The sequence below is a fragment of the Sorex fumeus genome, unplaced genomic scaffold (assembly GCF_029834395.1).
Source record: "Sorex fumeus unplaced genomic scaffold, SorFum_2.1 ptg000126l, whole genome shotgun sequence".
NCBI classification, from domain to species: Eukaryota; Metazoa; Chordata; class Mammalia; order Eulipotyphla; family Soricidae; genus Sorex; species Sorex fumeus.
The window spans coordinates 6328604-6345527 of NW_026606183.1; the positions used below are offsets into that span (position 1 = coordinate 6328604).

The window sequence follows — 16924 nt, forward strand, 5'->3', positions numbered from 1 at the left end:
TCGGAGAGCCTGGCAAGCTACTGAAAGTATCTCGCCTGCACGACAAAGCCTGGCAAGCTACCCGTGATGTATTCGATATGCCAAAACACAGTAACAACAAGTCTCACAATGGAGACGTTACTGAGCCCGCTCGAGCAAATCAATGAACAACGAGGGGACAGAGAACCATTGTAGTTTATATCTTCTTTACCTAACTATTGCTTTAAAATATTTTTCAAAGGGACAGAGCAATAGTTCAGCAGGCAGAGCAATTGCCTTGCACACAGCTGACCCGGGTTCTATTCTATATGGTCCCCTGAGCACCGCCAGGAGTAAATTACTGAGTTCAGAGCCAGGAGTAACCTCTGAGTATCACTGAGTGGGACCAAAAAACAAATAAATAAATAAAATATTTCCAAAGACCCAGTACAGTGGTTAGGGTGCTTACCTTGCATGTGGTTGACCCAGGTTTGATCGCTGGCATCCCGTATAGTCCCCCAAGCCCCCACGAGGAGTTGTCCTTGAGCACTTCTGAGTGTGGTCCCCTAAAAATAATATATTTTCAGGGGCTGGAGCGATAGCACAACGGGTAGGGCGCTTGCCTTGCACAGGGCCAATGCGCGTTCAATTCCCAGCATCCCATATGGTCCCCTGAGCACCACCAGGAGGAATTCCGGAGTGCAAAGTCAGGAGTAACTCCTGTGCATAGCCAGGTGTGATCCAAAAAGCAAACTAAATAAATAATTAAATAATTTTTAAAAACAATATATTTTCAAATTGATAAAAATAATCAGGACTCTTTTAGTCTTTGAGTGCATTTGGTGGGTTTTATTTTTTGGTCTATAATTTTGAGAAAGACTTTGGGGATAGCACTATGGCACTGCTGAGCCTGATCCCCTGGCCTGTAACAATGTTTCAGGGTTAGGGCCAGAGAGATAGTGCAGCAAGTAAGGCACTTGCCTGGCATGTGGCCTACTTGGATTCAATCCCTGGCATCCCATATGACCCTCCCAGCATCACCAGGAGTAACTGCTTGGTGCAGAGCCAGGAGTAGCCCCTGAGCATTTCTGGGTGTGGCCGATAAATAAATAAATAAATAAATAAATAAGTGTTTTAGGGGATAGAGCGATAGTACAGTGGGTAAAGCACTGATCCAGGTTCAATCCCTAGCACCCTGTATGGTCCTCCAAGCCCTGCCAGGAGTTGTCCCTGAATGCAGAGCCAGAAGTGAACCCCACGCACTACTGGGTGTGACCACAAAACCAAAAAAAAGCTATTTTTTTCTCTTTGGGCCACACCTGGGGGGCTCAGGAGTTACTCCTAGTTCTATGCTCAGGAATTACTCCTGGTGGTGCTTGTGAACCGTATGAGTTGGCCACAAACAAGGCAAGTGCCTTACCTGCAGCACTATTGCTCTGGCCCCAACCCTAAAAGAGTAATAGAACATTGCTCTATTACTCTGGCTCTAAAGAAACAATTTAAGGAATTTTGTCAGTTTACTACATTTAATTCTTGATTTCTGTTCTCGGCAAGCATGTGAATGAGTTGGTATAAACATAAAGAAATCTGGTATAAAAGTTTAGGATTAAGGGCAGAAGCAATAGTACATCAGGTAGGGCTTTTGCCATGCTTGTGGCTGACCAGGGTTTGATTCCTGGCATCCCAGAGCATCACCAGTAGTGCTGAGTGCTGAGTCAGGAGTAAGCCCCGAACACGTCAAATGTGGTTCAAAAACAAACAAGCTTTTCACACAATGTATTTGGTTCTGCAAGTTTTTTTCTAATTGAGTACTTACATAAACTACTTTAGGAATCCAAAGACTCCCCAACGGGGCCAATAAAGGGTCAGATCAATCTCCGTCCTGTTGACTAAAAACGATACACAAAGAGGCGTTTTCCTCGAACATGGAACTGGCAAGAGTCGCAGGGGGAATTTGCATCAGCGGTTCCTCTAGAAAGTGGGTATTCCTTAATGTGAGAACTCACCTGAAGAGAAAGTTCTGGAGATGGGACGGGGACTGTGGCCCAGATACAGAGCACAGAGCTAACCTCAGGTCCTGGGTTACTTCCTCACATCCTAAATCACAGCAATCCTAAATCTCCACCAAAAATAAAAAGGGGGGAGGGCTGGAGCAATAGCACAGCAGGTAGGGCATTTGCTTTGCATGCGGCCAACCCGGGTTCGATTCCCAGCATCCCATATGGTCCCCCAAGCACCGCCAGGAGTAATTCCTGAGTGCAGAGCCAGGAGTAGCCTCTGTGCATCACCGGCTGTGACCCAAAAAGCAAAAAAAAAAAAAAAATTAAAAATAAATAAAAAGAGTGAGATGTACCTCAATATCTCATGCCTGGCATGCACGAGACCCAGGTTTAATTCCCCAGGACAGAGAGGGGAAAATATTCCCTATAAGCCAGAACCAAAGACACCCAAATAAATCCTGACCCTCGACCAAGGGAGGGAGGTTATTGGGTGCAGAATGACTCAGCCTGGAGGATGATGGACCAGGTAAAAGCCCGTGAAGGGCTATGGCACCTCCCTGTTTGTTCTCTGGTACCAGGAACCATCAACACGTTGAGGAAAACTAAGAAAAGCAGGAATTTATTTGGGGGAAATAGAAGTCAGGGATACGTAGAGTCCATCGGAAACCAAATTAGGCCCCCACATGGCACAGCACCACCGGATTTATGGACTAAGACAATTGTTCCTAGCAGGTCCTGCTGGGAGCCAAAAGGTCAGTACAGACTGACATACAATTTAGGAACTAATTTCTTCTTGGAAAAATGTTAAAATACGTTGTGTAAGTTTCTGAGCTACGCCCAAGATAACTGCCCTGATGTGTGGTGTGACAGGTCCCTGCGTGACAGGCCGCGGCTGCCTGGGTCGCCCCCTGGCCTGGACTGTTTGGAGGCTTCATAGATGCACAGCCCAGCCAGGAGCACCGGGGCAGCCCTTCCTGAACAGCGAACAGTGTCCCGGCTCCATTTTAGGGCCTGGTAACTCCCTGTATCCCCTATTTCCACATCCTTTTAAGGTATACTCCTTGTCTTTAATTTTTTGTTTCCTTCTATCTTTCCTTCTTTCTTTTTTTTTCTTTTTGCTTTTTGGGTCACACCTGGCGATGCTCAGGGGTTACTCCTGGCTTTGCGCTCAGGAATTACTCCTGGCAGTGCACAGGGAACCATATGGGATGCTGAGAATCGAACCTGGGTCAGCTGCATGCAAGGCAAATGCCCTATCCACTGTGCTATCTCTCCATCCCCTATCTTTCCTTCTTTCTTTCATCCTCTCTTTTCATTTTCTCCTTTTATTTATTTATTTATTTATTTTTGGTGGTACCCAAGCATCAAACCCAGGGCTTCATGCATACAAGGCCTGTGCCTACGTTGCTGAGTGACTTTCCCAAGGACACACTACAAGTAAGTGACAAAAACAGCTGCAAGAATCTCACCGAAAGCAGAAGGGTGGAGTGTCTCCCTGCCTCATCCACCCACCCAGCCCCCTTCCAGAAGCCTCTGACCAGTCCAACCAGCCGTGATCTGTGGTCCTTTTGTTAGGATGGGATTGAATTCCCTAGGGCTCCCATTTCCACCAGGCCAGCAATTCCAGTAACCAGAGCTGTGTGAGAAGAAAAGGTGAAGCCATTGGGGGAGCCGCACCCCACACACAAGTGCGGTCTCTGATGAGTCACGGCCACAGAGGGGACACCACCCCTGCCCGGCTGCGCACCTGCAGTCCCAACCCTGAAGTCCTTTATGCTTTTGTCCACAGGTTCTCTGCTCACCTCCAAGGTGCCCTGAGGGAGGACAGCCGCCTCTGGTCTCGAGATGTGATGGGTGCGCCGGGCTCTGGGTGGGGCCTTCTGCCTCTCTACTTCCCCCTTCCAACTTGAGAGCCTCTCAGATTCCCGGATGGGCTCCAGCCAGGGAAGGTGGGGCATCGGGGGACCATCAGAACCCCGCTGGCTCTGAGGGCAGACACAGAGCGGCTGTGCGGGGTCCCACTTCCCTTCGCCTCGGCTCCAGCTGGGCCCACGAGCCATGTCCCAGCTCCTGGTCCTCCCACTTGTGATGCTCGGTACCTCCGGGGACAGGGGTGTAGAGCCTCACTGCTTCAAAGCAGGACATTTGGGTTCTGCCTGGGAGCGAAGTGTCCGAGGAGGAAGGGGAGAAGGAGATCAGAAGGAAAGGGTGATGTGGGCTGGAGAGAAGCTACAGTGGGTGTTTGCCTTGCATGTGGCCCACCCAGGCTCCATCCCCGGCACCCCAGATGGTTCCCTGGGCCTGTCAGGAATGATCCCTGAGCATTGCTGGGTGTGACCCGCAAAGCAAAAACAAAACAGAAGGAAGGGTGAGGTGTCAAGAGGGAGAGAGGGAGAGGAAGCCAAGGAGGGAGAAGCATGAGCAGCTGTAAAGTGGGGAGGGGCCCAGGGAGGACCCAGCCGCAGTTTGGCTCACCAGCATCCCCCAACCTGCTCCTTCCAGCCATCAACTCGGACCTAGGAGCCTCCCAGGAAGCAGGTAAGACAGCCCCGGTTCAGGAGCCCCTGCAGAGGGAAGAGACAGGAGGTGGGTGGAGAATGGGCAAGGGGCTGGGGGTGGGGGCGGTTTCACCAGTATCTTCCTTCCTATGCCCTCTGCCTGCCAGCTTTTGGTCCTTCTCAAGAAGAACCTGGAGATCTCGGTAAGGGCGGTAAGGGGGGGTCCTCAGATCTTGAAGGGGTAAAGGCTGGCTAGGTGCTGAGAGGAATCCTTCTAGAAGGGACCAGAAACTTCGAAGTGCCTGAGTCTTCTGTTCACTGTTCAAGGGGTGGGAACCGAAGCCTGCTGGAGGAAAGGGCTGTGCCCCGGTGACTCAGGGCAGCTCTGACTTTCATGCCCCCCCCCCCCCGCCACTCCCCACTGCAGACTGCGGGCGGCCTGAGCCCTCTGCCCGCATCGTGGGGGGCTCGGACGCACAGCCGCGCACGTGGCCCTGGCAGGTGAGCTTGTATCACCGGGGAGGGCACGTGTGTGGGGGCTCCCTCATCGCCCCCTCCTGGGTGCTCTCGGCTGCCCACTGTTTTGTGGAGTGAGTATCAACCTTCGTTCACCCCCTTTCCCTCAAGCCTAGCACGCAGGCTGACCCCACGGCTCCCCCGTGTCTCCCCACCCTCCGGCGCACGGGATCCGGGTTCTGGGGAGTAGTGGCACTGACCGGGCTCCTCCCTTGGCCGGTATCGTGGTCTGCATTCTGTCTTTCCCCATCTGATCCTTCTCCATCTCAAGCTCCATAACCTGCGCCCTTCCTCCCCTGGGTTCGAACCCCTCCCCAGGGGCGCTCTAACCTCCCGCCCGGCCTCGGCGCAGGAACGGGACCTTGGAGCCCGCGGCTGAGTGGTCAGTGGTGCTGGGCGTGCACTCCCAGGACGGGCCCCTGGACGGCGTGCACGTGCGCGCGGTGGCCTCCATCCTGGTGCCCGACAGCTACAGCGGCGTGGAGCACGGCGCCGACGTGGCCCTCCTGCGCCTGGCCGCGCCCGCCACCCTGGGCGCCGCCGTGCGCCCCGTCTGCCTGCCCCGCGCCTCGCACCGCTTCGCGCACGGCGCCAGCTGCTGGGCCACCGGCTGGGGGAACGTCCAGGAGGCCGGTGAGTGACGTGCAGGAGGTGGGGGCGCCAAACGAGGGGTCCTCCCCGAGGGACCTGGGGGAGTGTCCGGAAAGCTGGGCCCGGGGATGCGAGGAGAAGCTAAAGCCTAGGGCAGGGGCTGGAGCGATAGCACAGCGGGAAGGGCGTTTGCCTTGCGCGGGGCCGACCCGGGTTCGATACCCAGCATCCCATATGGTGTGTTCCCACACACACACACACACATCACACATCCCCCCGCCCCCCGCGCGCACCGCCAGGAGTAATTCCTGAGTGCACGAGCCAGGAATAACCCTTGTGCATCGCTGGGTGTGATTGGAAAAGAAAAAAAAAAAGTCTAGGGCAGGGGCAGGGCTTAGCTGCATCCTGCATCTCTCCATCTCCTTTACTCCCAAAGACTCAGAGCTTAGGATAGAGGGTCGGGGTGCTAGCACAGCAGGGTAGGGCGTTTGTCTTGCTCGCGGCCAACCCGGATTCGATCCCCAGCACCCCCAGATAGCTCCTCGAGACTGCCAGAAGTGATCCCTGAACCCAGAACCTGGGGAAGCTATTCTAAATCATCTTCATTACCCCTCCTCCCTCTTCACCTTTTCTTCCCATTTTTTTTTCTCTTTTCTCCCTCCCCGCCCCACTCCCCTCTCTCTCTGGGGGCCACACCCAGCTTTGTCCAGGGTTTACCCCTAGGTTTATGTTCAGAGAACACTCCTGGCAGGCTCAGGGGATCATATGGGGTCCTGGAGATTGAACCTGAGTCTCCCTCACGCAAGGCAAACAAACACCTTGCCCTCTGGACTATCTCTCAGGCCCCATCTTCCAGCTTTTGCTGGATTTAGAGTACAACTAGCATTCCCATCCCAACCCTGCTCTGCAAAGCACTCTGCTACTTGCTTTTCTGGAAAAAAAAAAAAAAACTGAGTGTGGAACTGTTGTACGAGTCATATGGGAGAAATCTTTTAAGTTTATGGCATAGAGGTGCTTAACGCATTTCAGTACTTTTACCCTTGTGTTAAGTCTATAGGAGGGCACAGGCGTCTAGAAGAGGCATTCAGCCAATGCCAGTTTCTGCCCTCCTTTCCTGCCTTCCTGCCCTCCCCTCCCCACTCACTTCCTCCCCACTACCTGCCTCTCACCATTTGCCTTCATTGGTCAGTCTGTCATCCAACAGATTATTTCCTGTGTTGGGAGAAGTTGGGGTCACACCCTTTGGTGCTTGTGATTTGCTCCTGGCTCTGTGCTCAGGGATCACTTCAGGCAGTGCTCAGGGGATCACTAGGCAGTGCTGAGAATCTAACTGGGGTCGGCTTGCATGCAAGGCAAATGCCTTAACCCCTGTACTATCTCTCCAGCTCACAACATATATTCCATGAGCACCTCCTTGGGCCGAGCACTAAGTTAGGTATTAGATACACCAATGAGGGGGCTAGAGCAATAGCACAGCGGGTAGGGCGTTTGCCTTGCATCCGGCCAGCCCGGATTCGATTCCCAGCATCCCATATGGTCTCCTGAGCACCACCAGGGGTAATTCCTTAGTGTAGAACCAGGAGTAACCCCTGTGCATCGCCAGGTGTGACCCAAAAAAGAAAAAAATAAGACACACCAATGAACATAGCAATAAAAGTCCCACCTTCTCTGGCAGGCAGATAAAGGACAAATTCAATAAATCAGCACTTATGTTCTGATTTATTCACTCCAGGGGCTGGAGTGATACCACAGCGGTAGGGCGTTCGCCTTACAAGCAGCCAACATGGCCGACCCGAGTTCGATTCCTCCGCCCCTCTCAGAGAGCCCGGCAAGCTACCGAGAGTATTCGATATGCCAAACACAGTAACAACAAAGTCTCCAATGGAGACGTTACTGGGCCCGCTCGAGCAAATCGACGATCAACGGGAGGGCCTTTACCTTTTACCTTTATGTTAGAAATCATGGAGTGGGGGGCAGGGCACTTTTCCATGCCCATCTTTCCTATTATCTAATGGCCTTCCGTGTTAGCAGGCCCCACAGCTCACCCCGTTCTGCTGTGATCATACCTGGGCAGTGCTGGGGACCGTGAAGACGGTGCTTCAGCAGAAGCCACTGCTTCTGCCTGCAGGGGCTGTTCTAGGACAGGAGCTGACCAGGAAGCTCAGGCTGGGCAAGGAGGAAATCCATGGACCCATCCGCAGATGGAGAGATCGAGAGATCAATCCATAAATAGATCCATCCAGAGGGGGATGGATCTAGGCCATCTTGGCAATGGGTAGCCAGAGCAGATTTCTGGGGTGATCATTTGGTGTTTGGGTCACATCTGGCTGGGCTCAGGGCTTACTCCTGGCTCTGGGCTTAGGGATCATTCCTGTCAGGTTTGGGGGATCATATCAGGTGCCAGGGGTTGAACTCAGGTCAGCTGCATGCAAGGCAAGCACCCTCCGCTGTACAATCACTCTGGCTCCTTCTGGGAGGTTTTGTGGAAGGGTATAAATTGGCAGGAAGGCAGGGGTTTAAGGGGCCCTTCTAGGGACTGCAAGGAGGCACAGTCATTAGAGCAGCGCCAGCAGGGTCCCGGGTTGACTCTCAAATACAGCCTCCCCTTCACCAGTCTCATAGGAGTAGGTGGCGGGGTAGGAGGCCAGGCTGTTTCACACTCACCCACCCCTTCTCGATCCTGAGATTCCATCAAAGCCCTTCAGAAATGCCTCTGGACCCAGATGTACACAGCAGAATTCACTGACCTTTAAAATTTTCCTCTGGGGGACTGGAGAGATAGTCCAGTGGGTAAGGGGTTTTCCTTGCATGCATCTGACCCACTTTCAATTCCCAGCATCCCATCTGGTCCCCTAAGCACCAACAAACCAACAACAGTAATTCCTCTGTTGCCAGGAGTGACCCCAGAGCATCTCTGGGTGTGACGCAAAAACTAAAAAGATAAATAAATGTCCCTCTGGAAGCACCCGCACAGGCTGTTTAGAGGGCCTGTCATTTGTAAACTGGGCCTGTCATTTGGGTCTAAGCAGCATCTCCTGAATGAGAGAAGTTGCCATGAAAATGCCTGAGTCACAGTGAGGTTACTGGACTAGGGCAGTTATTGGGAAGGGGAATCTGATTTTTATTGTTTTGGGGGCCACACTCAGTGATGCTCAGGAGCACTCCTGACTCTACATCAGGAATTACTCCTGGTGGTGCTCAAAGGACCATATAGGATGCCGGGGACCTAATATGTATTGGGCACATGCAGAAAGCAAGTGCCCTCCCCGCTGTATTATCACTCCAGTCCCAGGGAAGGTGAAGCTGAGACAGGGACCATAGACATTCTCTGTCCAGTAGGCAGATTCTCTGCTTGTACAGGGCTCAGCTAGTCTACACGGTGGCATCTTTATTGAAAGGTGCCCTCTCTATCTCACTGTGATTCAAAAACAAAAATAAATTTAAAAACTGGAAAAAGAAAGGTGCCCTCTTGGCCCCACATGGCCCATGTTGGTGCTATGCCATCGTGGTTCTATGTCGCAGGCACCCTTTGATGCCCAGGCATCTCTGAACCATGGGCTGCCTACAGGCCCGAGACAGGCGGGAGGAGGAAGAGGTTAACACCAGCCTTGCATGGACATGGCGGAAGCGACAGGGCATCTCAAGAGAGCTGTTTGGGAGACAGCTAGAGGGGACAAAGCTGGGCCCGAGGGATGCGGAGGCGGAGGGAATGCTCTGGGCCTGCCGCTCAGCACCCACTCTCTGGTTCTGCACAGACCCTCTGCCTGTCCCCTGGGTGCTACAAGAAGTGGAGCTAAAGCTGCTAGGTGAGGCGGCCTGTCAGTGTCTCTACAGCCGGCCAGGACCCTTCAACCTGACTTTCCAGCTGCTGCCAGGGATGCTGTGCGCCGGCTATCCAGAGGGCCGCAGGGACACTTGCCAGGTGAGGGCGGTAAGGGCTGCACCCACAAGGCAGGCCTACACAGAGCCTCAGGCAGCAAGGAGAACAGTGGAAAATAGATCTCATCTCCCACATTTCTCTGAGTCTCATCTGCAGAAAGGAGGGCAAAATTGTCACGAATGGGATTGATGTCAAGATTACAAAAGGAGACGGGGCCAGAGTGATGGTACAGTGGGGAGAGCGCCTGCCTTGCACATGGCTGACCTGGGTTTGATCCTCGGCATCCCACATGGTTCCCCAAGCACCACCAGGAGTGATTCCTGAGTGCAGAGCCAGGAGCAACCCCTGGGCATCACCAGGTGTTGCCCCAAAAAGTCAAAACAAACAAACAAAAGGCAGAGTGGTGCAGAGGTACCTGCCAGACTCCAGATGTCTAACAGAGGTTCAATACTGCCACCTATATGCTACCCAGCCTTGGTAAAGTAGGGTCCTTTGTTTGTTTGTTTGTTTGTTTGTTTTCTTTTTGGGTTACACCTGGCAATGCACAGGAGTTACTCCTGGCTCTGCACTCAGAAATTATCCCTGGCGGTGCTCAGGTGACCATATGGGATGCTGGGAATTGAATCTGGGTCGGCCACGTGCAAGGCAGACGCCCTACCCGCTGTGCTATTGCTCCAACCCCCATTTTTATTTAGTTTTTATTTTTTTATTAGTGAAACACCATGAGGTACAGTTATAGACTTACAGATTTTTGTGCTTGGGTTTCAGTTATACAATGATCAAGTACCCATCCCTCCACCAGTGCCCATTTTCCACCACTATGGGTCCCAGTATCCCTCCCACCCCCCATCCCCCCATCCCACCCTGCCTCTGTGGCAGGGCATTCCCTTTTGTTCTTTCTCTCTCCTTTTGGGTGTTGTGGTTTGCAAGAGAGACATTGAGTGGCAATCATGTTTGGTCTATAGTCTACTTTCAGCATGCTTCTCCCACCCTGGGAGGATCCTCCCAACACCCTTTATTTGGTGCTCCCTTCTCTATCTGAGCTCCCTTTTCCCCTAGCGCGTGTGGCTGTCCTCCAAGCCATGGAGCAAAGTTCCTGGTACTAATCTCGGCCACTCTTGCAACCCCCATTTTTTGACAAGTCATTTAACCTCCAGATGTTTAGACCTCCCTATTTTTTCATGTGTTCGTTTTTGACAAGTCATTTAACCTCTCTGTGTTCATCTAGAGAATGGAAATGATAGTATTACCTACCTCACATGGCAGTTCTGATGATTAAATGAATTTGTATTTTAAAAACACTTAGGAAGTGTGTCTGGTCCTTAATAAGAGCTAAATTAGGATTTAATATTTTTGTTGTCATTATTATCTCACATCTCAGTCACTATTATTGAGTGGAAACTCAAGGATTATCTTTAAAAATGAATTATGGGGGGATGGAGCAATAGCACAGCAGGTAGGGTGTTTGCCTTGCACGCGGCCGACCCGGGTTCGATTCCCAGCATCCGATATGGTCCCCTGAGCACTGCCAGGAGTAATTCTTGAGCACAGAGCCAGGAGTAACCCCTGTGCATTGCCAGGTGTGACCCAAAAAGCAAAAAAAAAAAAGAAAGAAAAAAGATTTAAAAAAACGAATTATGGAAGTCAGAGCGATGGTGCACTAGGTAGGGTGTTTGCTTGCCTTGCACATAGCTTACCTAGCTTTGAGCCCCAGAGCTCGCCAGGGTTTCTGAGTGAAGGCCAGGGCTAAACCCTCTGCACTGCTGGCTGTGGCCCCCACCAAAAAAAAATTTGTTTCTTCATTGAAGAAAATTTTTCAAATACCCTGTTGAAAGCCAAAACATACTTTAATCATTCCCCCACACACAACCTTCCCCAAATGGCAAACACACAACACCCTATGACTGCATTTTCAGAGACACCTGTCATGCTTCTGGATTATAATGTTCTCGTGATCTGAGTCTAGATACACTGTAGGCGTATCAGTGAGGCCCTGCGGAATCGTTTAGAGCACAAGCTAAGGAGACAAGGGCTGGTGCACATGCCTGGATGCACAGAGGCCCAATTTCAATCCCCAGCACCTCATGGTCCCCCAAACACAGCTGAGAAGAGCCTCCCAAATATGAACAAGTACCACCCCAGTATGCACATCTGTCAGCATCCACAGTCGCCCTGAGAGGGGCCTGGAAAGACAGAGCACCTCGCAGGGGAGACTCTTCACTGTCTTCCAAATGCTGCCCCACGCCCACCTCCATCCCGCTCTCTGTTGGGGCCGGGGAGACTGTACAGTGAGTAAAGCGTTTGCCTTGCACGTGGCTGACCTGAGTCTGATAGCTGGCAGTCCATATGGTCCCCGCACAGCCAAGGAGTGATGTCAGAGTGCAAAGCCAGGAGGAACCCTTGAACCCCTGAACATGACTGGGTATGCCCTCCCCCTAGAAAAAAACAACAAAACCCTGCCCTCCATCCCCCACCCAGGCCCCCTTACATGTATGTATATGCCTCATCCTTCGCATCTAGACTCTTCTTCGCCTCTTTCTTCTTCTTTTCTTCAGTGCTGGGGATGAGCTCGGGCCTCACACACGGAGTGCATCCCTAGCTTAGCTTCTGAGTCAGTCTCTTTGGAACAGCTTCTTCCTCTTCCTTTTTTTTCTTTTTGGGGCACACCCGGTGATGTTCAGGGGTTACTCCTGGCTCTGCACTCAGGAATTCCTCCTGGCAGTGCTCAGGGAACCATATGGGATGCTGGGAATCAAATCCGGGTCGCTGTGTGCAAGGCAAATGCCTTCTCTGCCATGCTATCGCTCCAGCCACAACTTCTTCCTCTTCTGTGCTGGCTACGAAGGAGGCCCGCAAGCTCCTTGCGTGCCTTTGTGCTCTAGCTTGCTGCTCCTGGCTTTGGCTTCTCGTCCCTTTCTGCCTTATAACACTCTTCTATTTCGAGCTGCAGGGACTGCAGGTGACCAGGTGCGCTCAAGGCACATTTCTCAGAAAAGGTGGCTGTGTTGGGCCAAGACCAAAGAGGTGCAATCTTTCTGAGGTGGCCCTGGACTTCTCCCCCGACACTGAGTCATCTTTCATCAGGGAGACTCTGGGGGGCCCCTGGTCTGTGAGGAAGGCGGTCGATGGTTCCAGGCAGGAATCACCAGCTTTGGTTTCGGCTGTGGACGGAGGAACCGCCCAGGGGTCTTCACTGCTGTGGCCTCCTACGAGAAATGGATCCGGGAACAGGTGATGGGCTCGGAGACTGGGCCTGCCTTTCCCCCCCAGTCCCCAGAGTCCCAGTCAGGCCCCCAGGAACCCACAGATGAAAACTGTACCATCGCCCTGCCAGGTGAGGGGCGGGCCCCGGGATGTGAGACAGACACGGGAGACCAGAGTCGGGACGGGCGGTGCTGGATGTTCAGGCCCCTCCTGACCCACGTCCCTCGCCCCCCAGAATGCGGGAAGGCCCCGCGTCCAGAAGCCTGGCCCTGGGAGGCTCAGGTGACGGTGCCAGGATCCAGACCCTGCCATGGGGCGTTGGTGTCTGAAAGCTGGGTCTTGGCCCCGGCCAGCTGCTTTCTGGAGTGAGTGGACGCTCGTGTCTCTTAGCAGACTGTTGGCTCTCCCGGCTCAGCCTGAGACAGTACCTGGCCTTGGTGTGGGCGGTGGGTCCCATGGGGGCGGGGCTACCACCCATGGGCACAGCTCATACAGCGGGGTCGTAGTCTTGGTGGGGGGAAGTGGGGAATAAAGGGTTGTCTAAGCTTGAGCCAGAACGCACGCAAGGATGCATTCTGGAGGCGAGGATCCACTCCAGCTGGGAGGGTGCAGAGCCCGCCCCACACCTCCAGCCTCTTGGTCCCGCAGTCCCATCAGCTCAGACCGCAGGCCCCAGGACCTGGACGACTGGCGCGTGCTGCTGCCCTCGCGACGGGGCGCGGAGCGGGTGGCGCGTCTGGTGCGGCACGAGAACGCCTCGTGGGACGACGCCGCCGACCTGGCGCTGCTGCAGCTGCGCGCGCCCGTCAACCTGAGCGCGGCGCCGCGGCCCGTGTGCTTGCCCTACCCCGAGCACTACTTCCTGCCGGGGAGCCGCTGCCGCCTGGCGCGCTGGGGCCGCGGCGGTGAGGGGCCTCCAGTCGGCGGGGCCGGGCGGCGGCGGGGCCCCCCACGCCCTGGCTGACCAGTTCCCCTTCGGCCCCCAGAAGCCGCGCCCGGCCCGAGCTCGCAGCTGGAGGCCGAACTGCTGGACAGCTGGTGGTGTCACTGCCTGTACGGCCGCCAGGGGGCGTCGGTGCCGCTGCCCGGAGACCCGCCCCACGCTCTGTGTCCCGCCTACCAGGAGGAGGAAGAGGCGGGGCGCTGCTGGGTGCGCGGGGGCGGGGCGAGGCGCGGGGGCGGGGCGGGGCGAGGCGCCGGGGCGGGGCCTCGACCGTCCTTGGGCCGTGTTTTCTGGGGTCTAAAGAGAATTTTACAGGTAGACTATTTGCCACGCATATGCGCAAGCCCCGAGTTCGATCCCCAACACCACAAAAATATTAAGCGGAGTTTTATTTCCTGGGGGCTAGAGGTGGGGGCTGTTGGGTCACACACCTTGATACTCAGGGACTATTCCCGGCTCAGTGCTCTGCAGTAGTTTTTTTTTTTTTTTTTTTTTTTTTTTTTGCTTTTGCGGTCACACCGGGTGATGCTTAGGGGTTACTCCTGGCTTTGCACTCAGGAATCACTCCTGGCGGTGCTCAGAGGATCATATGGGATGCTGGGAATCGAACCCTGGTCAGCTGCATGCAAGGCTAACAACACCCTTCCTGCTGTGCTATCGCTCCAGCCCTTCTGGCAGTGTTCTGGGGAGCTTATGTGATGCCCTGGATTTGAATGGCGTGTGGCATGCTAGGCCAGCACCATACCCACTGTACTGTCTCTCCAGCCCACAGCTTAATCTCCTGTTCAGATCAGTCCCCTGGCCTGGAGGTGGGAGTGATGTTCAGACAGTGGATGAGGGCGCCCGGGAAAGCACCAAGTCTTCAGTCATCCTGTCACCAGTTCACTCACTGTCTCTCGCTACAGAACCTCTCGCGGTGGAGCCTTGTGTGCAGGGAGGAGGGGACCTGGTTCCTGGCTGGGATCGGACCTTTGCCCTACAGCTGCCTCCGGCCTCGAGCCTTCTCCCCGCTGCAGACCCACGGCTCGTGGATCGCCCATGTGACACGGGGCGCATACCTGGAAGACCAGCTGGCTTGGGACTGGGGCGCTGAGTGGGAGAAGACTGAGGCAGAGACTTGTCCCCCACACACAGAGCAGGGGGGTGAGGAAGGAACCTTTGGGACCAAGTTTCTGGGGGGGTGTAGATCTGTGATGAGGCTTCGGGGGGAAAGCTGCGGGCCTTCCACTGAGGTACTCGCCTCTTTCCCCAGCCTGCGGCCTGCGGCCAGAGCCTGCTTCAAAGCGGGGACTGTGGCCCTGGCTGGCAGAGGTGCACGTGGCTGGTGACCGAGTCTGCACTGGGATCCTTGTGGCACCAGGCTGGGTCCTGGCAGCCACTCACTGTGTTCTCAGGTGGGTTCCACCCGTCTACTGGGCAGGAGGGGGAGGGGAGTTCTGGGGACTCCTGAGGTCATGAGTCTCCCCACGACTGGGAGAGCCCTGAGGAGGAGAGAGGTGAGGGAGGGTGGCATAGAGGAGGGTAGCATGGCAAAGGGTGGCATGAGGGACAGTGGTATGGTGCCCTGATGCACAGGGCATGGGGGGGCAGGTCTGACCCTGACTTGTTCCCACAGGCTGGGCACCACGACGGTGCCCTACATTGAAGTGTACCTGGGCCGGGCAGGGGCCAGCCCCCTCCCTTGGAGCCACCAGGTGTCCCGCTCGGTCATGAGCATCCGCCTGCCCCGTCATCTGGGCTTCCGGCCCCCGCTGGCTCTCCTGGAGCTTAGCTCTCGGGTAGAGCCCTCCCCATCAGCCTTGCCCGTGTGCCTTCACTCCAGGGGGTTCCCCCTGGGGGCCAGCTGCTGGGTGCTGGGCTGGAAGAACCCCCGGGACCGAGGTGAGAACTCAGGCCCTGAGGGTGCGCAGTGCCCAGAGCAGAGCCCCTGGGACCACCTGCTTTTCTCCCTTTAGTGCCTGTGGCAGCCGCCGTCTCCATCCTGACGCCGCAACTCTGCCACTGCCTGTACCAGGGCATTCTGCCCCCAGGGACGCTGTGTGTTCAGTACACGGAGGGACAGGAGGACAGGTGTGAGGTACCTGGCCGGGGCCTCCCCCTGCAGGGAGGGGAGAGGCAGTGCGGGGTTGAGAATTGGGGTACTGCCTGGCTAGCCCAGGAGAGAGACCAGGGGTCAGGATGCCTCAGAGAAGGGGCAGGAAGCCCAGCAGGCCGGTAATGCCCTTTTGATCTGGATTCTAATTCCGCAGGTGACCTCGGCCCCTCCCCTCCTGTGCCAAACTGAGGGGGGCCCCTGGGCCCTGGTGGGCATGGCTGTGCGAGGGAGCAGAGAGTTGTTTGCCGCCGTGGGCCCAGAAGAGGCCTGGATCTCTCAGACAGTTGGGGAGGCCCATTTCCTGCCCCCGAGTGGCTTCCCCCACTGGACCCCAGAAAGCAGTGACCTCTGCTCCCCAGAATTGGCGAGGGCCTCGGGTCCCCCTCGCGCGGCTCTCTTCCTCCTGCTTCTGACCCCCCTAATCCAGAGCTGAGGAGTCTCCCCCTTCTCACATCCTTCCCGCCCAGTGCGGCTGGAATGTGGCCCGACCGGCTCTCTCCTTCCTTGGGAGGCCGGCAGGCGCACCCCACCCACCCACCACCAGGCAGCAGTCTTCAACTTGGAATCCAAGGGAGCAAGAGGGAGCGGATAATAAAGGCGTAAACACAGACACGTGGTCCGGTAGCATAAGGGGGCACTGCGGGGTTGGGGGAGGGCAGTGGGTAGGGCCCCTCCCTCCTGAACTCTGACTCAGGCCTTGGGCTCCCAGGAAATGTGTCCCTGATAACGTGGCAGCTGTCCCTCATTCCTGCCCCGGGGCACAGGAGGCAGGCGGTGGGTGTGTGTCACCTCCTCGAGGGTCAGCCCCCAGCACCTGCTGGACACCGCTGGGCACCCAGGAGGCCCTAGCAAGGTCTGGGGTGAGGGTCGAAGGAGATTTCCTGCATCGAGGAACCCGGGGAGTGTCCACTGTAATCTGCACACCGGGTGATGGACGCCCCAAAGAGCCCCTTCAATGCCTGTGCCCTCAGGGCTCCGCTCCCAGTACCCCCAGGGCCCATTTCCTTGATTCTTCATCCCTGGCAGGCACCCCCTTAAGAGGTACAACCACACCCCACCCCCTCTGGGCACACCTCCCCCACCCCCAGTCCCCACAGCAGGGGGCTGAGAGCTCAGGACTCCCCTGACTGTGCTCAGCACAGGGTCCTAGAGTGGTGAGGTAGGAGAACAGAAGAGGAGCACATGGAGACCAGGAAGGGGGTCCTTGGGGCGGATGCCATCTGAGGACAGCAGAGGAAG

At 55.4% G+C, this 16924-nt stretch overlaps 1 protein-coding gene across 3 annotated transcripts; it reads left to right on the top strand.

Moving 5' to 3' along the window:
• Positions 1 to 4016: 4016 nt before the first annotated feature.
• PRSS36 (serine protease 36) lies at positions 4017 to 16196 on the top strand. 3 transcript variants are annotated; one of them, XM_056137628.1, is made up of 15 exons: positions 4017 to 4053; positions 4461 to 4496; positions 4624 to 4659; positions 4884 to 5046; positions 5325 to 5605; positions 9319 to 9485; positions 12528 to 12777; positions 12883 to 13012; positions 13296 to 13552; positions 13634 to 13797; positions 14496 to 14733; positions 14843 to 14984; positions 15206 to 15471; positions 15546 to 15667; positions 15840 to 16196. In XM_056137628.1, the coding sequence occupies exons 1-15, from the start codon at positions 4017 to 4019 to the stop codon at positions 16116 to 16118; spliced, it is 2568 nt and encodes an 855-aa protein (XP_055993603.1). In that variant the 3' UTR covers positions 16119 to 16196. The 3 variants fall into 3 exon arrangements, with proteins under 3 accessions (XP_055993603.1, XP_055993604.1, XP_055993605.1); XM_056137629.1 differs by having other exon boundaries at positions 13634 to 13782; XM_056137630.1 differs by lacking the exon at positions 15546 to 15667 and having other exon boundaries at positions 15206 to 15284.
• Positions 16197 to 16924: the final 728 nt, after the last annotated feature.